Source organism: Pholcus phalangioides, unplaced genomic scaffold (genome assembly GCF_987345545.1).
Source record: "Pholcus phalangioides strain wild (caught in Gottingen) unplaced genomic scaffold, Ppha-v1.0 ptg000022l_1, whole genome shotgun sequence".
Lineage (NCBI taxonomy): Eukaryota > Metazoa > Arthropoda > Arachnida > Araneae > Pholcidae > Pholcus > Pholcus phalangioides.
Window position 1 is genome coordinate 3,477,261 of NW_028301615.1, and position 27,351 is coordinate 3,504,611.

Here is a 27,351-nt window from a genome sequence, read left to right on the forward strand (position 1 = left end):
TGTGAAATAAGTGTCGTGACGTCAAGTATTGCGCAACTTTGATTGGCGTCGCGGCGAAAGGCGGGCTCTCGCTGGGCGTGGCCACAGCTTTGGGCCAATGGAGCGGGAGTCGCGGGGCCAGGATTTACAATCTGCCGTGACTGCTCCTATGGTGGGAAGCCCGAAGCAACAACAAGAAGAAGCCACCGGGTTTCAGCAGAGAGAGAGACAGACAGACAACGCACATATCCGAGCTCTGCCTTGTATTTCAAAGGCTCCATTTTAGATCCGGAGGGCTTCACTTTAAGATCCCGGAACGGTCCGAGAGCTTCGGCCGCTCTCTCTCTTTCTCGCTCGAATTGGTGCTGGCCTCAAATCCCACCTGATCAGCGAAAGGGCTTAGAAAGGAATCAGCCCTGGCTTTGCGGGGTAAAGACGTACCACCGCTCTCATCCGGCGCACGCCACCACCACCACCACTACTACACTTCTTGTTGTTGTTGCTGTACGCTTTTCGGCTCATCGCGAACGAATAGACAAGAGGGGGGTCACAAGTCCTCGACAAGCTGCCACCACCCCCCGCCCCTCCTCTTTAATCCGTAATTCCTGCCAAGTGTAATTGATAGATGGACTCGTTGAATGACTCGCTGTGCCTGCAGGACCTCGTGGCCGGAGTCGGGTCTCCACCGGATCCCACGCTCGGGGGACCCATGGGTCCCTTAGGTCACATGGTCACCCTGGGTCATCATCAGCATCACCATCACCACCATCACCAGACTACTGCCTTGACCCCTCGACTCATGGCAGATCATGGTCCAGTCACGTGTTCCACAGCACCGCACATGCCGGACTCGGCCTCCGACAAGAAAAAAAGAGGTGAGCTCCATTTTAAGGAAAAAATCTTTTTCTTTCAATCCTTTACTAATTCGTAATAATGCCAATGTTTATTTATGTGTTGTTTGTTTACTCGTGTCCTGTTGCTCTGTCTATATGCAATGCCGTTCATTCGCCGCCATGGCTTATTGCAATGCCATTTTTGTGTGAGGATGATAAGTAACATCACCACATGTATATTAGTAGTAGCTGCGAGAAATCTCGGATTCCACCAAAGGAAGGAGGACAACAACCGGCTGAGAACTCGATCGATTCCAACCACGATGTTCGCATGTAAATGAATGATCGAATATTAGGGTCTTGTGATTGCTCTCGTATTGGTGCAACACACCCGCAACAGCAAAAATCTCTGGTGTGTGTAGGGGGTATCTACCTCTGGTCTCCTCCAAGTTTTCGATGTGATATCAATGCGTATCTTCCGGCGCTAGAGTAAATTTCGTCTCTTCCAAGGATGATTATGAATTACATGCATTATATACTCTCGTTCGAATGCATCCGTCCTTTGCTTTTGTATTCTTGTGGGGCATTTCGAACCTCTCATTCATGTGTCCGAATGCTCTCAATGTTCATGAAAAGATGTGCATGTAACACACACACACAGAGAGAAGAGGGAATGATCGAGAGAGAGTAGACAATAATCCTTTTCCTAGGAAGTAAAAAAAACAGTTTTGAAGAGTAAGGAAGCATTTTTGGAGACAATACCTACAGAGGGACATAGATTTGGTTGGAAGGGGGTGGGGGGGGGGGTGCAGAGAAGAGATACGCGTGCTCTTGTTGGCACACAAGCCATGCAGAAAGACTTGATTTATTGAATATGTTTACGTGGGGGGGGGGATAAAATGGGCCAATAGTTGTTAATACACCGTCAGTCAACTGCTTCGACAAAGGGACCCCAGTATCGTTGAGTAAGGGATAATTCTAGGTTGTGGTGTCGCAAGGAGTTTGTCTCCAATAGGGATGCGAACAAATGGAATAGCTTACTTCCTGGGGGTCGTGAACTGTTACACAATTGACACGTTTAAAAAGAAATACGATAAACATATTGGGATATATCGAGAAGCTACCCATACTTAGGTAGCACGACCGTTATATGTTTTATGGACACAATGCGTTATATAGCATTAATTATTAGTTTTTTCTTTTGGGATATACGCTTTTATATTGGGTTGTTGTATTTTGGTTGTATTTGTGTGTGACGCATCCATATTTTTTATGAGCATCATTTTCAGCCACCTCCGTGGGCGATTTGCCCTTTGTATTTGTATTTAACGGTGACAGATCAACATTCGCAACCGACATTCCTTTGCATTTTCTCTCAGGAGCAGTGGAGCCTTGTGTACATAAATGCATTGAATCAATTTTGAACATTTTTTAAGGGATATAGCACACACCATGCTTGAACTATGAACAGCGACTTGATTTCTTGAATATGTTTATATTGGATAAAATTAGATGTCGCGGGGGGATATGATTGAAGTGTTTAAAATTTTCAGCAGGATGGATTCGAGTAACGGATGATTTATGTCATCGATCATCGACGTTTTAGCAGGACTTGAGTGCCGAACACAGAACTGCTAATAGGGACAGCATTCGCTGATTCCGATCACCATGTTGTCATCACTCCGTCCCTATCGATAACCTGGTCTCGAAGAATGTGGTAAATTCCATCGTAGAAATAAGTCGTTAGCTTAGGATAGGGGGTTTATATTCTGCTGTGTGGTAATACATCTACTACTACTAACCACTGTAGAGGCACTTCGTACGCATTCCTCTGCGGAATTTCCAACGAATAAGTGTGTGTATATATATATATATATATATATATATGCGTGGTCCTAACATATTTATGTTATCAGAGTTGTGCTTGTTTTTTAATCTGTAGGCCTACTGACAATTCGAGTGTGATAATACATCCGCGACCCATACTGTTTTGACGCACGGGCCCGGGAAGGGGACCTCAAGAAATGAGATCCTCAGAAAAAGAGATATTGTTGAAAATTTTGAGGGATATGCATGTAAATTTGCCTAGTAAAGCCTCAGAAAAATCACTTGACCCGGACGCCCATGGAGCTCTTAAGACGGCCCTGCTTCGCCCCCTAATAAAAGTAATGGTTGTATAGAATCTGAACGACATTCAAAATAATGTAATCGATTCTCCGCGGTTCCCCTTTACAAAGTTCGGTGACGCCCCAGGTAGCTTCGACCTGCACTTTGCGAATCGCTTTGCACTGAAGTAACTTCAGAAATGCTGGGGTGATTTTGTTGTTGCGGTTCAATCGTGTGTCGGTTGTTTCTTCGAGCAGGTGTTACGACACCGACAAATAGTGATAAAGGAAGGCGGTGATAGTGCGCCGTCGTCTTATCTGTGGAGAACAATTTCACAATTCAGTCAAAACTGTCAAGCATTAAATAAAGGTGAAGCTGGGGAAGTAGTATAGGCCTGTGTAAAGTAAATTTCGGTGAGTTTTTATTTTTCCCCTCGTGCTCCAAACGAGAAAGATTGTCGAATCGATAGGCTACACAGTATATCACAGCGCCTTCCCGAGAATTTATTTATGGTCATGAGTAGCATATGCATATCAGCGAAGTTTGTCCCTCGCATGGAGCTTCTTTTACTCAAAAAAGAAAAAAAAAGCATTAGAATTTGAAATTTTGATATGGAACGTGGATATATTGGCCTACGATACCTATGAAGCCTACCTACACTGTAGTACGGATATACTTAGTCCCGGCCGATGCTCGCAGGAAATGTACATTTCAATGCATGTTGTTGAATGTGCCATGTAGAAGCTATATATGGTATATATACTTTGATTCGAGTCTAATCAAATCGAAATTAAGCGATACGTTCAGATAGCAAAAATGCTTGTGAGAATTATTATTATTTTCGCCGGAAAATGTCGACGATGAACATCTTTTTGAATTTCAAACGTTTCTTTTCTTTCTAATGGCGCTCATGAGCTTGTTCACGTGATTCCTGAGCTTCCTTGGAAATGTTTGGCCCTTATGACATTTCATTGTCCCAAGTTCACTTGCCCCATTTTTGACTGACGTTGCATTTGCGCAACGCTTTGTTTAAAAAAATGTTAGTAAGAGTAATTTTCATGCAAATTTTTGTATGATATGATATATTTTTGGAAATTTTAAAAGTTTAATGAGTGTGTGTAAATAGTATTTGTTTTTAATTTCTTTACAAAGAAAATTGATTTTGTATAAATTTTCAAAAATGAAATTTTCGGGAATTTATTTCTCTGTAATTTTTAATATTCAATCTGAATTTTTTCTTTTTCACGACCATGAATGAGAACAGAAATAACTTTTTTTAAAAATAGAAAAATAGCTTCTTCCCAAATTTTTATTCGACATAAAATTTCCGAAAATCAAGATTATTAATTATTTTCATTAAATTAAGTTAATTAATTTATATTAATTTAAAAGTTCATAAATTGGAAACTTACATTAATTGCAAATAAAAACATGCGAAATTAATGCTCAATTTCCTGAAACTTCTCAGATATGTCATTCAAGTAATCAGCATATACTATATAAAAATTGTGCAATTTGGTCAAGAATTTGAAGAGAGGTCAAAAATGGGATAAGACAGTGTTTGCTTAAACTTTACGTACGTGTTTGCGAAAACCATTTTTCGTGAATACTATAGTTGCATTTAAACGTGGCTTTAATAATTAATGCGCTCACTCCCAGTCACGTATTTGGGCCAACAGAGCCCAAAAAATCATTGAAATTTTTCATTCATTATGAATTTTTTATCAATTTCTTCTTTTTTATCTCTTCGACAATTTCAATGCACTTTTTTCAATGAAATCCGATCTAATGTTCCTTGGCTGGAAGACGGCATTAATTACAAATATCGAAAACCATCCTCTAGACTCATTTATTGATAGCCCTGCATTACCTGACAGCTACTTTTGCCTTGTCAACTCGGGCAACCCCCACCCAGGATGATTGCTACTACGTAGTTATGGCTATGTCTGGGCCTCGTTTGCGTTTGTTGAAGCAAATTTATTTTCGTGAATAACTAAATTCAAGAAATGAACGATTAGCATCGGATCGGTGTTATCCGAAAGAATAACTTTGAAGAGTGTATTTCATTCCTATCCAAAATTTTAAGGGCTATTTTTGCAAAAAGAAGAGTGTTTTTTAAATGAAAAATAGAGCGATATGACGCTATCAAAAAAAAAATTACCCGAAATTTGAAAGAGTACTTTCACTCAAAAAAAAAATTTCAAGGATTAAAATTCAATTTCGATGCGTGAATCCAAATGCGTATTGGCGAATACTGATCGGATGGAATTTCGAGCGTACAGATTATGATTATGCACGTGGACTTACTGTTTCAGACACGCCAACTGTTGGTTGTTATGTGCTAATTTTCACTTGAATTTTCTGCATACATCTAAATATTCCTGATGAATTACATGGTTTAGCCTACTACAAATACATTCGGAACTTTTTTTTTTCTCCAATTTTCGGATAAATGTGTCTGTATAGAGTATCCTAGAGCATGTGTGTGATCGCCGCTGAATCATTATCGATGGCAAATGAACTTCGTGGTGAAATTGTACACATTACCGCTGATGAATGTGGATGCGTTTTAATCTTCAGCATGAGATCCATCAACAATAGTCTCTCGTAAAAAAAAATGCGGAGCTTTTGTCCAAAACAGAGTTTACCGGACGTGTGGTGGAAGTTCTTGTCTACCCGTTTCGAGTGCTCCCAGTTTGTTGTTGGTCGTGAAAGTCAGAACACTTATTACAATTCCGAGAAGTAGTACCCATCTTCCTCTAATTGCGACGTGAAACTCTAGATACTCAAAGATTTGGCAGACACTCGTATATATACTTTGTCTTCCCCCCACCCCTATTTCAATGTGAATATTGATTCATAAATAATAGAAATAATTTGAGTGTTTCTGTATCCGGAACAAGCATTAACCTTTAAATGCGTAGTTTTATTAGCTTGTAAAGGGTTCTCCTTAAGCGTTCATCACTGCAGCCAGTTTGAGGATAAAAATTCAGAATCGTCTTTATACATAAGGTAAGGTTCTTTTCATTTTACATTTTGAATATGCTAGTAAATGTTCCAATTAATGGCGCGACAACTTTTTGTTCGTTGCAGAGCGTGTGTGGCTATGATTTCGCTAATTTGTTAAAATGTTTTGCATTTCTTTCTTCTTTTTTTAAATCTTGAAGTTTACAATCAAATTTCTTTTCTTACTATAACTTGAATCGCAACAAAGATAGTTACATATTTAGAAAGTAAACATCACTTCAATACATTTATTTCATGTGCGATTTTTGATTTTTTTCAAGTCTTCAATAAGGCCCTGTAAAAGCAGTGCAAATAATGTGCAAATCCCGTATAAGCGGTACGCGTTTGATTGGAAACAACCGCCGTCTCAAGAAGCAACTGTTGTCGTACAGTTTTTGGCAAATATCGTACTTCTTTTCTTTTTTTTCAATATTTTATGAAAGTTTTCAATAAGTCACGTCGTATCTGTCTGATATTCAGATGAGAAATTTGTCGGTAATTGGTCGAAGCCTGTCGATATACGCTCACGTATAAATGGACGGCTGATATGTTTACGAAATTCACAATTACGGTGAAACCTCGCCACAACGGTGCTCGATAAAACGACGGATCTCTCTACAACGATATTATATCAAATCTTGTTTGGAATCACCTATAGTCTAATAATGTTGTCTCCTCTCGATACAACGAACAACGATATCCTTTACTACGATAAACCTCTCTATAACGATATTTTTTGATGATATTCTTTTACGTTTCGCTCGAAATATTCTTCAATATATATATTTATAAACTCGTCACTTATTTTACTACTTCCGAGGGCGTCTCTAATACTATCGGTATTTGGTACCAACTTAACATCGAAAGTGTTGATGACAGGGCCGCAACTAGTTGTTTAGTCAGCCGGGGCAAGAGAGCATTTTGGCGCCCCAATGTAATGCTAAGGGAGGGGTTGATTGGTGAAATCTACGCTGCCTCTGGTTCGGCGCCCGGGGCACCAGACCCATCTGCACCCCCTAGTTGCGGCTCTGGTTGATGAAGTTTTCGGTACCACAACTTTTATTGTGATACACCAAAGTGTATCGCGATAAACCTCTTTACACAATGGCAATACATTCAACTGAATTTTGTTTATCACAACTAATCAATAAAAAAAATTAAGGCGAAAAAACTGTACTAACAACGCCGATTTAGAAAAGATGCCGACAGCAGCATAAATTTGATGGCGCGTGCTGATAATGTTGCCTCTCGATATAACGATAGCCCCAGTACAACTACGTTTTTGCTTGATCCGCAGAATATCAATGTATCAATATGTATATAATATGTGCTTTTATAATTTTAAATCTAAAATTATTTAAATAATTTTTCTTTTGAATATTATATATCCACGCTGATGAAATTGACTGTGATGCAAAGAAGCATTTTGCGCATTTATGTCATTTACTGTGTCAGCGCCATATTTTGTCACGATCCACATCCCTTTGATTCGCGAAAATACTCGATAGACATGGCAATTTAGTCGTCGTTTTTGTTCGTTTCGTCAAGCTTGGGATGATACTCGAGAGTCGCGAACCCTCTCGATAAGCCTTCTTGACCCTCGTAACAAAGTGTACACGTATATAGCGTATATCGTTTAGCCATTGTTAGTTGTCGGACCCCCGATAAATGTCAAATCGCATCCCTTTTCTTTCTCCCCCTTTTCCATGTGCATCACATAAATCTTTATCAAGTGGACGCGAGAATACCTACCATTCTTTGTCTCCCTCCTAACCAGACAGAATGCAAAGCCCACTCCGGCGAGTGGTCATTTATGTCAATGACAACCTCCTCTTCCACGAAAAAGCTGTTAATGGAGTTGTTGACCACGAGGCCGATGCAATAATCGCCAAAGACAATCGGACTCATTTCCTTCACCATCTTTTTCCATTTTCTCCAATGAAACGTCTCACCTTGACAACGGAGGAGAGGAAGAAAGAGTTAAAGTTGGCCAAAGGAGTTTTCTGGATTGCCTTACCACTAGCCCAGGCTGCTCCAATCTGTTACTCGCGAGCACCGTGGTGCTCTCTAAACTACGGAAAAAGGCCCAATGCTTACGCTCTATTTCGCACCCTTGAGGTACTGAAGGACAAGAATTGACGTGATGCTGGTTTGCATTTGAGTGCATGTAATGTTTTAAACACAAACACAAAACCCCCAATACCACAACAAGCAAATTACTCAACAACATTTCTGGGGAAAAAAAGAGAAACAAAAGAGAGAGACAAGACAGAAAAAAACATTATGAATCGCGGAGATAAGGTCGTGGAAAAAAGTTATTAGGACAACCGAAAACTTGCCATATCCCGAAAACTTGCTAATCTAAACATGTGAAAATTTTAGAGCGATAATTTTGCAAGTGGAACTAAACATTTTCCAGTGAAAATGATTTTAATGAGTGCCAAACTTTTTCAGAAAAAATATTGTTCAAGTCCCCCGTCCCCTTTCGTACGTCTCTGATCAGCCAAATTTAATGTGAATTGTGGCAGCAAAACTCATTTGGAACATTACTGTCTCATCTACGACATTTACTTAGCTCTATTTTTCGACTGAAGGGAGGGTTGAACATAGACATAAAGCCCGAGTTTCTCTTTCAATTAAAAAAATAACGGAGAATCCTTTTTTGCAATTAGATTTGAAATCAGTGTTGCCATTTCTCGAGTTTTAGTTGACAAAAAAAAAATGATTTTCTAGTATCATTTCATACGTATGGACTAAATATGTAAATTTCGAAAAACAATCAAAATTGAATGCAATATAACAAAAAAACTGGACGTGATGGCTTAAGTTCCATGATTTCTTAAGTTCAGATCTGGAAATAGCACCCAAAAATCAATTAAGAACAGATAAATTTTTCCACGTTCGAAAAACTTTATTGACCAGTGTAATTTGAAACTAAGCAAAAGGTAATATCACATGGCAAGAGTTGCATTTTAATTATGCTGTTCTCATTTTTAGCTAGAGAGATTCTCTCTTCTTAGATGGAACGCTATTTTTCAAAGATAGTGTATCGGATTATATGGAATACTATGAGTGTCATCCAATGCACCGTCTGAGTTGGATTTTTCAACATCTTACTGTAGGACACAGGTCTTCAACTTTTTTCTAGTCGTGAGCACCGCCTATACCCATCATCAAAAGAAGAGCATCCCTTAAAGCAGCGGTTCTCAACCTTTGGACGCCCACGGCCCGGTTGATTTCTTTTTTGCTAGTGGAAGTCCCGGTCATAGACACGACTAATGGGAATAAATGGGTGAAAATGATTGGGTGAACCACTCACGTCCCGATTTTACTGGTGTCAGGGACCCAGGTTGAGAAACACTACCTTACAGTAAGTTTGGCATACGAATGCACGAAATCAGAATGATTTCAGTCCGTGAATGCAATTTACACATGGTGTTTAATCGGAACGTTGATCCGTGCTCGAGCATCGAGCACTATGGGTACTTCAGGGAGCAACCATGCCGCTCGCGAGCGGCGGGTTGAAGATGCCTGTTGTAGGACAATGCAAAATATATTTTAAAGATGAGAAGTTTTAGGGAATAGAAGAGGTAAGGTCCGGGAATGACGTGTTTCCCGTTCTCCGCGGAATCCACCTTGAGAAAAGGGAGATTGCGTCTGTGAATTTTGTAAACAGACTATAACAGCGGTTCTTAAAAGTGTGTGTCGCAGCTCCACACTCCCTGCTAAATGTGGCGTCGCTACCTTTTAGCAGAGGCGTAGAAAGTTAAAGAATTGACGTATTGATGTATGCCTGTTCAGTGCTTTAAAGTGGCTCTTTTTAAACTGTTTTGGGGGAGCTTTGGGGGGGACAAAAGTTTTAGAACCACTGGATTATGACACCACCACAAAGGCGTAGCAGGGGGGGGGGGGACTTGGGGGTCTGGCCCACCCGAAATGTGAGAAAATGACCCAAAAAAGGGAAAAATATGGCCAAATCCATTATTCTATCACTTTGGTCCCCCCGAAATGAAAGTGGTCCCCCCCGAACGAAACTTCTGGCTACGCCCCTGCACCACCACCATCACTCAACTAAAAAACAAACTTTTTTTTACTGTCATAGGCTCATTAAAAGTTGTTTCTGATCAATACCAATTAGTTTTCTTCATTTTGAACTCCCTGTACCATACTCTACCCGACCTCTCCACCTTAACATCCATATAATTTTTTAAAATACTTTTTTCTTATCACCCGACATTTCATATCACACGCCCCCCACCCCGTAAATATCATTCTCCATAAACACCATTTTTCTCAGACATGATATTTATTCTCTAAGTCAGCGGTTCTCAAACAGTCCTTGGGACTCCGTTACCACTCGCCAGGGGCTCCGCGGCCGCCCGAGGGAAATAAGAAAAACCAGTAAATTTTAAAAGAAAAAAAAATTATAAATATTTTTAAATTAAAAAAATAAATCAGAAACTTTGATGAATAAATAGGAAATCGAACGGGGCTCCGCCATAGAAATTATATACCAGAGGGCGAGCTAGAAAAGATTCAGAGAACCGCTGCCCTAAGTCAATGCAATATATGACAGGAATCCAAATTTTATTTTTAAAAAATGCAGGTTTTTCAGATTGTCGTCCTCTTTCAAATTAGAATAATAATAAATAATAATAATCCTGTTCCTTAATCCTTGCACGTACTATATGATAAAAAAATAACGTTGCAAAAAAACATCCAAAATTATAGGTTTGGGACTCGGTGAAGGTATAAAGAAGGGCTACTGCCTGTGTGGAAATATTGCATAACTGATCCTTCCACCCTCTCAAACAATATTCTATCTCACCATATTGTCCTCGTATATATTTTTTTAAAATCAAAATGTTTGAATCTGAGTGTGTGCGTGTGTGTTAGTTGTGTTTCTTTCGATCATAGATGGATGTTTATTTCCAGTTGTCGACTTGTTTGGACTGCGAGTTTTTCAGTGATTTTTTAGAGCCGAATGCATTTCTCGCGGTGGGTGCCATTTCAAGAGAAGAGGGTGGAAAAACACAGAAAACTCCCTCGCGCCCATAAATATTTGTGTTTGTCGTGAAATTTTTCGCCGCTGACGCGAAGGTCAAAGGCGTCAAAACTTGGCGAGGAGTTGCCACATCGTCTAAGAGGAGAAGGGTGAGATCGTGTTTTTGTTTATATTTGGACGGGCTTTCCCCTACATTATTGTTTTTACTGTAATGAGTAAAGAAGTGCCGGAGGGTTGAGAGAGAAGCCATCATCCATATAGAGATGCCAAAAAACACGCCCAGCACCGAAACAAAATCCCCCCCGAGTCACGCAGGCGTTTCTTGTGGTGGTCGACGACCCGCTGACAGATTCTGCTCCGTCTTTTCGCAACCGGAGCTCGCCGACAGCGAAGGCTATTTGGTCCGCTGAATGAAGTGGCTCTCTCATCGACGGTCGGTGTCGTACATCGCGTCTCTCATAGCGGATCCGACCGCTGTTAATAGGATACCATCGTGGGTGAAAAGAAAAAATTGCAAATATTTTCGGAAAACATGTTTTCTCTTGTTTTTAAGAGTATGGTGTGTGGGGGGCAAACTGTCATTTTTACGCAGATCGAAGCTCTGCTTAGAGCATCTAAAATTTTTCCTTTTCTTTACCATTTTGGCCTACTGTTCATTTTTGAACCTACGGTATTTTGTTGTATTCTAACATCACATTAAGGAGCACCTAATGTGATTCTAACATCAACATTAAAGGAGGAACTGGCATGAAAATTAAAACAAAACATTAACTAATATTTATTTATAAACAATTTAAAAAAAATCTATTATGTTTAATGAAATAAATACATAAGTGGTGGAAATATCACGTTTGGATACGAAGGCTATTTTGAATATGAAGGTGAAAAAATGAATAGAATGCTCGATTTTTCAAAAAGGTCTCTTCGCATTCCCCTAAAGTCATTCTTCCGCTTTTCCGAGGCTTCGTTCGTCCTTGCATTGCATGTAATTGCCTATAACTGCATTTTTAATTGGGTTGCTGTATTTTTAAAATATACGACATCTATATTTGTAATGGGTATCTTTTTCTCAGCCACCTCGTTGGGCGTTTTGCCTGTTGTGGCCATGTATTTGTATTTTCAACTACTGAAGAATGCAATAAAACAATCGAATGATAATATTGTAAATTTATATGAAATACTGCAGTTTACAACATTTCGAAGGTCACACACAGTACGTTGCAAAATAATCTTTCAATACATTTTGTAATTCGAATCAGTGTTTTGATCGAATTCTTCGGCATGGAGAAATAAATACAAGTCGATTTAAAGAAAAATGGCGGTTGCGGGGTTTCAAATTGAGTTTGATGGACGTTTTTAGAAGATCAAAATTTATTGTCTCCTCTATGAACAGTAGTTTTTTGGTATCCTTGGAAGCTTCAGCTCTTCTCCTCACAAGTACCATTTCGGAAGAGTTTCTAGAAAAACAAGCCAAATACTATGATCGAAAGCAGTTTTGAAATCAGTGACTAACCAGGAATAACCGATTAGAAAAGATAAAAAAAAAAGCGCAAACTTTTCTTGTAACGAAATCCCATGATTTGACAAATACATTCAGCAAATTAAATTGCCTTGAGGTGAGATGGTGAGGGCTCCGGGCAAATGTCTCCTCGTCGGTCTAGGCAGGAAATCGGTCCAATTTGTACAGTAAATTGTGGTTGTTTGACATAAATAACAAGGATATACGCTGTATTATTCAATTTAAACTGGAGAAATTAGTGTACATTTTATTCGACCCGTTTTGCTGTTATGGTTATACAGTGGGCGCCACTTAATCGAAGAAAGGATAACCCGCTTAAATGGATAAAATCCGGAACCAAAATTTTTCCCATAAAGACAATGTTAAAATTTCCCGCTTTTGATATGATAATGTGAACGACTTTTCCTCCGCTTAATCGAATATTACGCTTCACGCGTCAACTGTTAATACACATCGACCACTATACACGTGATGTTTTTATTGAACAAATTTTATTATATACAAAATATGTTATTAAGTTAATAAATTTGAAAGTAGGTACTGGCCCTAAGTATTCAAGTTGTCTTTAATAGGCATATTTAATCGTTTTATTTTGGTTCTCTGTTGAGCCAATGGAGGAAGTTAATTTTCCCAATGAATAGTAAAAATCTTTGGTATTGTGATCATTGTAATTAAATACTATTTTATTTTTGATGTCTGTGATGTATTTGAGAAGCATTAATGTTGATTCTTCATTACAAACTATACTAACGTTGTAAAATGGCAATTGAATTGTTCCCCGCATAATCGGATATCCAGACATGTCAACATCGGCATGAAGCCTCTCAATAGTGTTGCAGCTTTGCCATGGGAAAGTGTCCCACCCTCCCACTGAGACAACACAATCACAGTCTAACTAAAAAACCTCAAAACTGTTTTTTTATTTAACAAAAAATTCAATTGAACGTTCATTGAAATAGATACAGCACCGCATAGGCCCTAGAAACAAGGGGTTTAGGTCACATGAGTCCTCTCTTTCCCAAGTAACTTTATGAGGTCGCCGAGTTCCTTATTAATTCATGAAGATTCAGTGCAATCCCACCCATCATACGCCCATGTGGTTCATATATACGGACGTCTAGCAATCCCATAGTGTCCCCTATTTTCTTCGTATCAGAGCTCCTGCGGCGAAACATTCTGTCTATAACAAGTTCCGCGGTCTTAATTGGGCACTATCGGTCCCAATAAACCCGTGTCCAGACCCGCCACCACTAACGGCCAAAAAAGCTTGTTTTAGCTGTGTGTGTGTGTTGTGTATATATATATGTATATGCATACATTGTGTGAGTATGTGTTCTTTTGCCCCCCCCCCTCCTCCAGAAACAGTTGAAATGACGGTCCTGCGTTTGGGCATTGAGTAGGGTGGATCCAATACTACCTTTACCAGACGCGGGTTCAACCACGGGCTCTCTCGGAGGACGGTTTTCACATATTCCTTATACTTTTCAGATTTTTCAAAGTCCGATATCAGATACTTGTTATTCGCCCTATCGTCACGCTCTGATGTCAGCCTGGATCGAAGCTAACCTTCCATCGAGCGCGCGTGTGTAGAAGATATGCGAAGGAAAGAAGAGCGCTCATCTCTCTCCTACAATACGCGAGCCCGCTCGAAGGAATGATGACCGACCCTTCACAAGTCCGAGTTTGTCTCTTCTCTCGAACCCTCTCACATGCGCATACGGATTTATGTTTACGGTAAAGATCAACGCGATTAACAAGAAAAAAACTGAAAATAAGTAAAACACACACACACACAGCAAAAAACTCAAAAGGCCCGAATTTTTTTCGAAAAGAAAGACAATATACAATTTGAGGGAGGGGAAACGATTTCCATTTTCTGAGTGCGGCCGTCCATAGAAACTACGGACAATCCGTAGCAGTTGGCAACTCTGGACCCCCTCCTAATCGGATATTTTGTGCTGGAATCGTTGATATCCTATTGAGCACGACCGACTGTGTGTTGCAACCTATTTTTTATTCCCGGTGGTTTAACCGCGATTTTCGGATGTGTGTCGATCCGTGTTCTTCTTTCCCACCATTCCTTCGGTTTACCGCGGTTCTACTGTTCTGTATTACTTTGGGTCCTGTTTCGGGGTACATCTTGGAAAAGTGGTGAGGGCACCCCAAACTGCAACACTGACCCTTCCGAAGTTTCTCTACTGAAAAAGCATTGGCAATTCTCTCAATTCTTGCCAGTAGGAGATTCGTATATCCATCAGAACTTTCAAATTTTAATTTCCGTTCATCTTTTTACTCGAAACGCAAATGAATCGAAAACCAGGGATCTGGGAAGATACTATTTGATGCAAAACTGAAACAAAAAATTATGTCACTTTCCTTTATCTCTCTCCTCTCTCTCCCTGTAGGCCCCCCATTTACATTTATAACCAAAAGCATTTTTTTAACTTTGTGATATGGTCTCTCAGATATATCAGGGTCGGAACTAGAGGGAGCGGGAGAGAGGGCAACTGCCCCGGGCTGCAAAATTTAGGGAGTGACAATTTTTTTACGTGGGAACAAAGAACACTGTTATAAAATGATCGAATTTTAAAGTTGTGGGGATTGCAAAATAATGTTTGCCCCGGGTGGCAAAAATCCTAGTTACGGCCCTGAGATGTGGTGTCACTTCCATTCGTGCTCTAACTATGCGAAAAGTGGAATTCAAAATCAATGGAGAAGACACATAGGTTTTATCATTTTAAAATCTCGTCCGTGGGTGGCGAGTAATTCGATGTTTCGATGTTCAAAGTTTGTATGAAGTCTGCGCAAAAAAAAAAACTTTTACCAAAATTAAAGCGCCTAAACGTAGGAAGGAGGAAACATTCTCTCCGACAATTTTCCCTTGACCATGACGTGCGTGAAAGAGTCGGATCGATCGTGATCCGTCAAAGTGCAATAAAAAGAAAACCTTAGGCGGCCGACTTTATATAGGAAATCTCGAAGAACTCTTTTGTCTGACCTTCGAAATCGTCTTTTACATCACCCGGATGCATCTTTCTACCCAGGGAAGTCGTTTTGTCCGTACACAAATAGAGTAATCCTCGTATTTTTGTTACACTATTCGCTCACTCTCGCGAGGCATCTCGTAATAAAAAGGCATGAAATAATAATGATTCAGCCTTTTTTTTCTTGTTTCGCGCAAAGTACCCGTGGTGTGGGGAGTATTTTGCGCTTTATTCAAAATTTAAAAATGTATTTATATAAAGTTCTTGCTTTTTAAAAAACCTAAGAATGAGTCGAGGTCATGTATGTACGCACGCACTGCTACGAACGAAACGGTCTCTCGAGGATCTCCCGGAAATGGAATTGGTTTTGTTTCGTCATGAAAGTGAATTTCACTTTCTCACCTCCAACATTTTTTTTTCAGTTTTTCTCTCCTATTATGGTTTTGTGTCCCCGTAAAAATCCAAACTAAGTGGTGAAATATGTAAAGTTTCTTATATAAAGTTTCTTATATAAAGTTTCTTAAACACACAGTTTTTGTGCAAATGATCAAATAGCGGGGGGAAATAATTCGTAAGAGTTTAGACCGGGGGTGCACAACCTTTTCAGTCCACGGTTTCACACGTTCGGTATTTCTGACGCTCGCTGGCCGGAAACTTGTCTACAAAAGGTTTCCATATGACCTGTATGCGAAAGATGGCAACTTCACTTGCCTTTCACAACATTATTGGCTGTAGTTGACAATTTTACTTTATATATTTGACTTGTTTTCTCGGCTGTTTACAAGCAACTTTAAGTATTTTCGCCATATCCCGTATTTTTTATGAAATAAATATGGTCAACCTAGGTATTCACCATAATGTATGTATGTATACGCGATTTATATATTCGAGCTGAATTTCAGAACTAAATGCGAAGGAAAATAACCAACGAATCATACTCGCTTTGATTGTGCAGCAGTTATATCAGCGTAATAATCATTTTATTCGTATCGATATCACATTGAACTCCACGTCCCATATCATAATTAAAAATGCATTGGATAAAATTTTCGAAAGAGCCAGATTCCGAGTGACAGCGCAGCTCATACGGTTTGGATACACTTTCCGCGTATCGATATTTTAGTAGAACTACTGTGATGGCATTGAGCACGTGCTAATTTGTCAATGTATACACATAACGTAACATAATTTATTTCTCCCCAGTCAATTACGATAATACTATACAAATTAGAGTTTACAATTAAATTACATATTTTACAATATTTGAAAGAAAACGCAATGGGAAAGAAAAAAATATTTGAATGGACACGGTAGAACAGTTAATTCATAATGTGATGAAGAAAGGTGGGATAGGGAAGAGAACAGTAGCTAAAAGCCAATCAGTAAAGAGTAGTCCTCAATACCATCTGGAATAATTATTTTCTGAAAATCGCATCATTCGTGTACATCCATTTTTAGCCATAATCTCTTTCGTCAATTCTGGAATAATTTCTTTCATTAGTGTTGAAATTACTTCTTTCATTAATTCTGGAATTATCTTTCATTTAGTTCTGAAATTATCCCTTTCATTAGTTTTAGAATTATCACTTTCATCGATGCTAAATTTATTTTTATTTTTTTACTCTTTCATTTATTGTAGAATATTTTCTTTCATTAATTTTGAAATTATCTCCTTCATTTATTCTGAAATTTTTCTTTTTAATTCTGGATTTTTATCTCTCAATAAAATTCTGAAATTATCGCTTTCACTAATTCTAGAATTTCTTTCATTAGTTCTGGAGTTATCGATGCTGAAGTTATTTCTTTCATTTATTGTTTTAAACTGCTTTAAACACCTGTGGATGCCACAAGAAAATAACGGAGATTGCACTGACATTAAACACGTCACGTGATCTTCCGACGAATGATGGTCACCATTCTTAGCACAGCCAAGGCGGAGACCGCTGACGTCATGCTCCCTCCAGTAATATAAGCTCGATGGTTAATATGGTATAATAACAATAATGAAAAAAAAATGAATGTTTTTACACACTGTTTTTTACTAGAAGAAAATGTCAAAAGTACTTGTATTCAAAACGAGGCTTAGTCGAGACTATGAAATTTTTTGTATGGAAAGGGTTAAAAATAGAAAATACACACGCAATAGAGACGCTTTAACTACAGAGGTCTCAAGTCGACGAGGTCCTTATCGAAATTTTTTTTCAAAAGTTCGATTCACTGCATAAAATTTTCGAAAAAGGTGTTTTTGCGCACCTACAGCCGACTGCAGGGAGGGCCGGATTAGGCCGTTAAGCAAAATAAGCCCGTGCTTAGGGCATCAGAAAAAAAAGGGGGCGCCACGAAAAGTTATCAGAATGTTTTTTTATGCACAAAATTTTTTCCATCATCAAGCATCCGACAAAAAGTCCTCGAATATTGATTGATTGTATAGCTGAAGACCTTCGTCATAAGCATGGCACAAAAGTAGAAAAACGAATACGTGTAATATTGCAAACTAGAGATCACGTTAATGCTGAGTTTTTAGGAATATTTCGTGCAGTTCCCATAAAGTACGCTTAGGCCTTTTTAACAACATCATAGGGGGCAAACTGATTTTAATGAGTAACCCCCTCCCCCACCTAGCTAAAAAGTACCTGTCTACCAATTTGCATACTAACTGTATACAGATTGCAAACAGATCTAATTGTCATGAGGTCCTCGGGGTATGTACGTTTGAGACCCCACGCATTAAGATTAACCCGAGTTCTACAGAATAATAAGAACGTGAACTTGAAAATGTGCTAATCTTTGAGTCATTAGCAGACTCAAAGATTAGTTATACATAGTTTCAGGGGCAGTGCAATGAATGGGGGTGCGAATGGGCGATGATGCATTCAGGAGCATTACCTTACCGTTAATTATTATTACCCGTGAGAAAAAGTTTCGGCGCCTTCTGATGTATAAGCCCCACCAGTTTAATAATCCCAAAAACTCGCTGCTGTGCATCCAGCTTTATGAAAGGCGTCAAACAAAAATCACGGTTTTCTCTGTGAATGACAGTACAGTTATACTCATAGCTTAAAGTTCTGCATAAAACTTTATTTTTTCGTTTTGCAATTTTTTGCAATTATTTTTATCCTTCACTGCTGATTTGGCGCTCCGTGCGTTCGCATAGGTTACACAGCTTTGAACCATCATTTTGTGGTTTGATCTAGAACAAGGGTTTCCAACGTAAAATTTCTCGTGGAACCTTTGATGAGGCTCTTCCATGGAATCCAAATTTTTCAATATTTATCAAAAATGAAAGAAGACTTAGGCCCCGCCATACATATGCAGATATTATTGTCACAAATCATTGTTCCTCATTGTTTCAAAAATCATCGTATCGTGGAAGCCCCTATGAGCAACTGAGCTCCCCGCATGACCCTAATAAGGAAGAGGGCTGACAGGGCTCCAGCCTGGGATGATTTTCATTTTTTTTTAACACCATAAATCCATAATAGAGCCTTCACCCCCTGCAAATGAGGTCCTCATGCCATCAGGGCACCGGACGCGGATTTATAGTTTTGTTGCCTGTGGGATATGCAAATTCTGTCGCCTTTCATATATTATGTATTCTAGTCCAGTTTTTTTCACTAATCATTCCTTCAATTTAGCCGCCATGGACTTATAATAGCCTACTTATCTCAGCCCCCTTCCCCCACACTGTAAATATGCCTCTGTGTCTGAAAGTCACTCTCGGTCGTTCACATTCTTTCACACCCTATAAGTCACTATTTTAATGTCGCTCTCTCACTAGGTGATTCTTTTGGTTACTCACATACTTGCTACTTGCACATAAGGCAGTCTTAATAGAATCAAGGGCCCTGGGAAAAGCGATATTTTTGAGCCTCTACTTGGCTAGAAATTCTTGTCCGTATCAAGTTATACGTTTACTCTCAAAAATTTTAACCGAATTTCATTGCTTATGAGGCCCGGGCCATGCTCGGGTAGGCCCACGCGCTGCTTGCACACCATTTTAGTCTCACTCACAGGCTTGCACACTCTCTAGGGTAGTCATCCGATTGGTCCGGATTTTTTTAAACGACACACAATATCTCGTTAAAATTCAAAACAAAGAACAGCTTCGCGAGTATCGGAAATAAGAAAGTTTCATTCTTTTAAAAAAAGCCCCCCCCCCTCTCTCTTTCTCCCTCTCGGGGTTCCGTGATGTTTTATCGTGTGGAACTCCAAAAAAACTGTCACGGTACCCCCGGGGTCCGCGGAACATCGGTTGGAAACCCGTGATCTAAAGCCCCTAGAGCATCTCATGAGTGTATATCTGTAATTAATGCACTCATAAGATTCAGATAAATTGACCAATCAACACTGTATATAATTGACTTTGTTGGGGGGAAAAAATAGCTCAGAAATTTCACGAATCAGCAGGAAAAGAAAAAGTTGAACGTGTTCAGAATGCAACGAACCTCATCGGGTGATCATTATTTTGCTTTTTTTGTTCCCTTTTCTCCAAGTGCAATGGAATTAAGTATAGAGAATAGTCTTGATATTTTCCTATTGAAATATGAACGAAAACAATATTATAGTGAAATTTCGATACGCATTTATAGAACTAATCTGGAATAGTAATATCGACTTATATTGTAGTTATTATAAACTGTTGCTGAAACAGTAGATTATAAGCTAAGTGCTGCCAGTTCTTTTAGCAATTTTTCGCACCCTTAGTATAGTAAGTTTTACTTTCTTTCGACTCGTTGCGAATGTCATTTGTTAGGTGCCTATTTCAAGCATTTTTAGCGACCTTTTACCCTCATGCCTATTTAGACCATTATTGTGGGGTTAAACTTCCGAACTGTACTAATCACATTCCTAGTTTCAAATTTGTCAAACAAATACTTGTCCTAAATTAAGTCCGTACTGCATTATTGGATGCACGGCTTTTTTTTTTCTTTTTGTTGGTGGGGGGGCGTTTCCACTCTGAGAAGACTGTCGCGTGACGGTTCGGTGTTCTCTAATACGTGCCGTATAAATGCCGTCTGTGGATAGCTTGGATAGCTTAAATGCAACCGCCACCCCCGGATAAACAAGTCGAATTCCTACTAACGTGCAAATGCATTATCTGCGCGCATAAATGAACAGAGTTCTGGAAATGAATAAATGAGATCCGACGAAATGCTGCCTGACGGTTGCTGGCTACCCTCTACACCAGTCGTCTTCAACCTGTTGCTTGCGAGCACCGTTTTGCTCCGTGAAGCACCCGTAGTGCTCGATACTCCTGTTTGATTTTCCCGCTTGCGATCACTTGATCAGCGTCCCGAATAAACACCTTGTACAAATTGGATTAAAGGATTAATACCATCCTAATTCGTGCATTTGTACGTCAAACGTGCCGAAAGGGTTCTCTTCTTTTGATGAAGGATACAGGCAGTGCTCGTGACTAGAAAAGGTTGCAGACTTCTACTCTACACCAAGCGTGCTTAACCTTTTGGAAAGTGCGGGCCATTTCATTCATTTGGAAATGTGCCGCGGGTCGCTTAATAATCTTTAAATGCACCGTGGGTCGCTTAAAAATCTGGAAATGTGTCGCTGTCAGCTAAAATGAACTGAAAATATGTTACGAGCCGTTTTAAGTGATCCAGAAATGTGTCGTGTACAGCTTAATTGATGTGGAAATAAGCCACGGGCCGTTTAACTGATTTGGAAATGTACCGCTTGCCGCTTTGTACAGTATGGTCGCGGGTCACAATCGAATAAAACATTTCAGAATTCTCTCAATTCCTTATAAAATTTTATATAGTAACAATCAACATTATGTGCATTGTGTGTAAAAATTATGTGCGGTAACCGCTGTTCAACCAAATAATACTCACATGAATAATGAATGAATAATGATTTAGTTATTAATTATTATTTTTTTTTTTATGAAATAGATTTGAAGTCTCGGGCCATATCAGGTGACTTCGGGGCCCACATTTGACCTGTGGGCTCATAGATTGAGCATATCCGTACGCAGTTCGTACCCTCTTTTTTTTCGCACATTCGAACGACACCCAAACGTTATGCCAGGACGAGTCGCAAGCCATTTCTGAGGAGAATATGTAGGCTACATACACTGTGTGGTCACTATTATGACCACTAGGTCAATGGGGTTTGACGTCACACCGTTGCCACTAGAGGGCTAGGCTTGAATGAAAAAGGAAAGCTTAATTCCTGAGACAGTAGCGGTGAATTGTTTGTGAAGATATGGAATTGGGGGGAACTTCGAATGTGCAAGAAAGACAGTAGGAGCTCGGAGCCATGGAGCGAGTACCAGCGAAACCACCGCATTTGTGAAATGTTAAAGAGCAGAATGTAATTAAATCAAGGGTGCTCAACATTTAGGAGAGAGCGTGCCACTTCAGTGATCTACAAATTTGCCGCAGATCACTCAAGTGGTCTGTAAATTTGCCGAGAGCAGCTTAAATGCTTAGAAATTGTGCCGTGGATCACTTGAACGATTTGTAAAATATGCCTCGGACCCCTTAAGTGATCTGGGAATGTATTGCGGGTCATATAAGTGATCTTTAAATGTGCTGCTGGCCATTAAGGTAATCTGGAATTGTGTCGTGGCCCGTGGGCCACTTGAGGACCTGTAAATGTGCCACGGGTCACTTAAGGGAATCTGTAAATATGTCACGTGTGGCTTTTGTGATCTGGAACTGTGCCATGGACCTAAAAAACCAGACACACTCCTTATGGAAAAAAGTCACCTCTGCCTCTACCGAGAGTCGAACCCGGATCCCTCGTTCGCCAGACGAGTGTTCTCACCACTAAGCTACAGAGGAGATTGTGCCGCGGAATCTATTATTTTGCCGCGGGTCGCTTAAGTAATCTGGAAATGTACCGTGGGGCACTTAAGCGATGTAAAACTGCACCGCGGATCACTTGAATGCTCTGCAAAAGTGCCGCTTAGTTCATTTTCACAAAACTATGGTTTGAGGTCACGGGCCACATCATAAGGAAATGCACGCTCAACTCCAAGACTTGAGCATGTATGGCTTTCGGACACATTAACATACGTATGCTTGAAATCTGCATAATCGTAATTCTTGAATGCACAATTTTTACAGTGCATTTAATAGAAGAGTTGATCGCGAGCAACAGGTTGAAGATGTCTGATATTGAAGCCGAAGGCCAGTTCGAACACCGTTGCAATGTGATGGTTTGGAGGGTGTTTTCCTGCCAGAAAATCCAATTCCGCGATCCAAGTCGGAAAAGCTTAATCATCCCTTTTGCTGCATCAATCGGAGATGATTTTTGATTTCGTGAGCGGTTAATTGCTTAACACTTAGGCAGGCCCGTCATTTAGTGAGGCAACGGCCCTTCCCCCGGCTTTTGAAAATACACTAAAAATGGTATATATATATACATTAAGTACATGTGCTTTGCCACCCCCCCCCCCCCCCGGAAAAAGTTGAAACGACGGCCCTGCACTTAGGGCTCCTCCTTGAAATCTTAATACAGTTTTTGCTCCTCTCTTTTTGATCTTAATGTAATTCACATAAAAACATCAAAATAAAATCGAGGGGGGAGGAGTTTTCTATTGAGAGGAAAAATTATAGGGTTAATTGGAGTAAATGGGAGAGAAAGTGGTTTTTTTCCCATCCCTTCTGGAAATTTGACTGATGTTTTTATGTCCAAATTTGCATATAATCGAGTCTCGATTTTCTCTCTTTGGGATTGCCTTGAGATTCTAAATAAAACAATAAATAATTTTAAGAAAAAAAAAAATCTTCTCCTAACGTCTTCACATTTTTCCCGACCCATCGGGTGAATGTGAACCGGTAGCTTTTTACTTGAATATTGCAGTGACCCAGGTGAAATTATTGCAGAATACTAGAGAAATACTACCATAAAAATGGTAAAATAATTTCTGGTTTCCTTGCGTATTTCCTTAGTTTGTGTTACACGTGTTCTGGTTTTTTCAAGGAAAGACATATTTCTTCTCGTAAACGCGTAATATCAGTCTTATCAAGGTACTCCATTTTTTAAAAGGTGTTTTCAAGCCTTTAGCTTTAACATATTTCTCAACTAGCTGACGAAGTTACTTATTACAAAGAAGAGGCTTTATTTTTTCTTTTTATAATGCTAGCAAACATCTTACAATTTGATTTTCGACTTCAGGTGGTAAAATTTGGGAGCGACCTGGCTCAGTTGCGTTCGTTGGAGTTTTCTTTCTGCCGATTCCATTATAAATTACAGCCCCCCCCCCCCACTTCCTTTTTATGGAGGGTTTGGAACCCCATAATGTTCTTCTGCTTGACGGTAACTTTTATTTCTTTTTCTTCTTCATATATGCAACAGCATTTGCGAAATACTAGGCCGTGTAGAATGGCTTTGCCTTTCGAACATAATTTCGGGGCATAATAACCGTGATAACAAAAAAGATACATGATAAAAATAAGCATTTGCAAAAAAAAAGATTTCAGGTTTTTATGCCTAGAATAAAGTTAAAATTGGTGCTCTCCCTCTCTCACACACACACACACACATTCACCCCATATGAGACAAAATATGGGGTAAATGTGAACGCTAACCTAACACTTTTCATTTATGTTTTGTGTGTATAATTCATGTTAAAACTAACAGCAGATAAACCTCTCAAACATTAAAACCTCAAAATTTTTTACTTTTCCCAAAAAATGTCCTTAAAACGGAAAGTTTTGCGTAATGACACAAATTCAATAAATGACTTGAAACTCAGCTTCTCAAACAAAACTTGGGAACATGCGATGAGGCTTCAACGCCGCACCATATCGATTGAGCTCCACTTCGGAACGACTCTTGTCACCCTCATCGCCTCACATCGCAAAAAATACCGAATGAGTTTTTGGACGCGTGTTCACATTTACCACAACTGACCCAGATGAGATCTTAATAAAATGGCCAACAGACGATTTTACAAATGGTGACATGAAAATGGTTCCCAAACATTTGGAGCGCGACCCCCTTTTAACAAGAATTTTATTGGTGACTCCTGCCCTGTCATTTTGAACTTCATTCTAAATCAATATTTTTCAACCTTTTCTATCAGGCGGCGGTACACTTGAGCCTGCAGTTGAGCTTCCGCTGTGCACTTAGATTGAAAGTACCTTTTTAATGATTTGAGACGTATTGTGCTTTTGTTTGTAGTACAGTCGGACCCGCTTACAACGAAGTCGGAAAAACAGTGAAAATAACTTCGTTACATCCTTTCCGGCTTGATGAGCAATGGGAAATTAAAACTTCGTTCTACGTGCAAGGCGTTCGAAATATACGTATACCACCCAACTTAATATAACAATATACATCACTCGGATAATCAATACTATAATGGTCTTAATTTTGGTTCATATACTTATAAAATTTTAACTTATTATGTTTTGGATTTGTTTAGAAAATAATTTAGTTAATTTCGTTTGAAGTTTTTCGTAGCACACCCCCTACTACGACCCCCCCCCCCTCGTGGCACAATGGTTGGAAGATCCTGTTCTATATTAAACAGTGACTGCTCTGCCATTTGTTATCAAATAGCTCAATATAACAAAGCTCCATCAATGGTTTGTCTCTTGGTAGTCTCCACCGGGAATCGAAAATCGGCCCTCTTACGCACACAATTCGAGCAAGTGCGCTCTATACATATATACATATCTCAATCTCGCTACTACCTTCACCTGGGAGCCATTTGTTGAAGTCAAGAGAGCCTGCTATGGCTCTACTTCAGCGCGTCACGCTACAGAGCCTTAAGCCAGGTTTTTCTAGAAGCAAGTTTCTACAGTGCGTGCAGCGTGAAAACTGATTTTGTGTGTGTGTGTGTGTGAATTTCAAGTTTTTAACCAATCAGCGTTTTCACGCTACATGCGGCGCAGAAATTCTACTCCTAGGAAAACCCTAGCAATCCCTTAAGCAATCATTTGTGAATGAAGCTGAGGCAGATATCTTCAGCTGCGAATGAAACGGAGGCAGACATTTTCAGCTTCGAATGGAGTGGAGACCGACGGATCCAGAACGATACGTCGGAGAAGCGACTTAGGTGCTTTGGATCATCCCGTATTTTACGGAGCAGACGAATTTTCTCCCATGTTATTCGGCTCGATCGCCCCATCGGGTCAGCAACTGAGAATAAAACCAATCTCGCAATTTTCGAGATGTCGCCCAAGCTCGATTTGACGGCATAAAAATCTCAAACATCCGGGATAGATCGTCATAACGAGGTCGTATGTTCAAATATGTTTCTAAATACGAAGTCGATTTGATTAATTACGTTCATAACAACCGAGGCGTATTTAAATTTAAATTTTTAAGAAAAATTGTGTTTTGTTTTTCCTTTGAGAAATGTGTGTATTTGTTTATTAAACACTTATTTCGTGAGGTTTCCAGTGAGATCCTGAAGTTGTAATTCGTAGTTTTTTTTTTCCGTGTTTGTCCTTATAATTACAGCTCTTTGATTAAGCGGGGAAAATGCTCTGCATGAAGATGTCGGAAAGTTTTTGGCGATTGTTTATTATGAATGTTCATTAAAAAGTTAAATCCTAGCGAAGGTGCGAGATTATGAAAAGGTGTGTCGTAAAGCTCTGAAGATGACAAAGTCGTGATGAAACGGCAAACAGCCTACTTTGCATTCAGTCAGTCATTCAGTCATGTTGCCAGCAGCCGACGATGGCACGAAGACTTAAGAGATTCCAACTGTCCGCGGACATCACGATTCCGCGCTATTTTTTGACAAATTACTGCAACCAGCGCAAATCTCATTAGTAGCGGTTTTTAATTGCTCTCCCTTCCTTTTATTCCGTATTTTGTCGTTTCGCTTCTTGTTCTTTTTTTTTATTTTATTTTATTTATTTTTGCTGTCCTAGCTTTTTTCGCGTGGAATTGAACGAAATCTCTCTCTCGCACTGGTTGTGTGTTGTTCTACATGCACTCTGATTTGCTGGCGTCTCACACACACGAATATCATGAAGAAAACGAACACAACCGAATCCATACCAAATCATGTCGAGTTACATAATTAGTCTCGTAATGTTTCCAAACTAATTTTTGGCTAGGGTCCTGGATCAACATATTAGCAGATGGAAAACAGGCTTTTCTCGCTCTACGGAAAACAGGCGCGGATCCAGGGCAATGTATCGGGTGGGGCTACTTATTGTGTAGATTCGTTGGATTGTTCCATATTTCACGGAACAGTCAAATTTTCCCTTATTATTCGGCTCTCAGGTCGGGAGGGAGGGGGGTGTAATCGCTCCCATCACCACCCCTCTGGATACGCTTAAGCAGACATCTTTAGCTTCGAATTAAACGGAGAAATGCATCTTCAACTTCAAATTAAGCGGAGAAATGCGTCTTCAGCTTCGAATTGAGCATAAGCAGACACCTTCACCCACAGCTGCGAATGAAGTGGAGAGAAATATCTTCAGCTTCAAATTAAGCGAAGAAATGCAGCTTCAGCTACAAATGAAACGGAAGCAGACTTCTTCAGCTTCGAATCGAGCGTAGGCCTCTTCAGCGGTAAATAAAGTGTAGGCGGGCACGAATCCTGGGTGATGTGTCGAGGCGACTTGTTGTATAAGTTCGCTGGTTCATCCCGTATTTTACGGGACAGACTAATTTTCCCATGTTATTCGGCACTTTGGTGGGGCGATCACTCTCCCATTGGATCTGCGCCTGACGGAAAATATACGTTATAATGAGAGGTCGTTTAAAATAAAATGAAAATATTAGCTTTTTAAGAAAATTGATAGTGATCAGAATAGAAAAACTGTATTAATCATTTTGTGTTGTAATGTTAAGCAGTAGCAATGAAAATGCACCGGGTTAGAAAATGAGAAAGCAAAGTTGTAATAATTAATTACATCCACGAACCTACAGTACGTACCGAATTCTCCAATATCGAAGGTCAAGGTCAAATACAATTTTTGTTAACGA

General features: G+C 39.6%; 1 protein-coding gene across 1 annotated transcript in view; it reads left to right on the forward strand.

The window, feature by feature from the left end:
- Positions 1-202: 202 nt before the first annotated feature.
- LOC149069359 (pituitary homeobox x-like) overlaps positions 203-27,351 on the forward strand; it is a 97,866-nt gene continuing 70,717 nt past the window's right edge. The window contains exon 1 of the mRNA XM_089249827.1: positions 203-854. Within this exon, the coding sequence (XP_089105953.1) occupies positions 605-854 (250 nt within the window). The 5' untranslated portion in view covers positions 203-604. The remainder of the gene's footprint in view (positions 855-27,351) is intronic.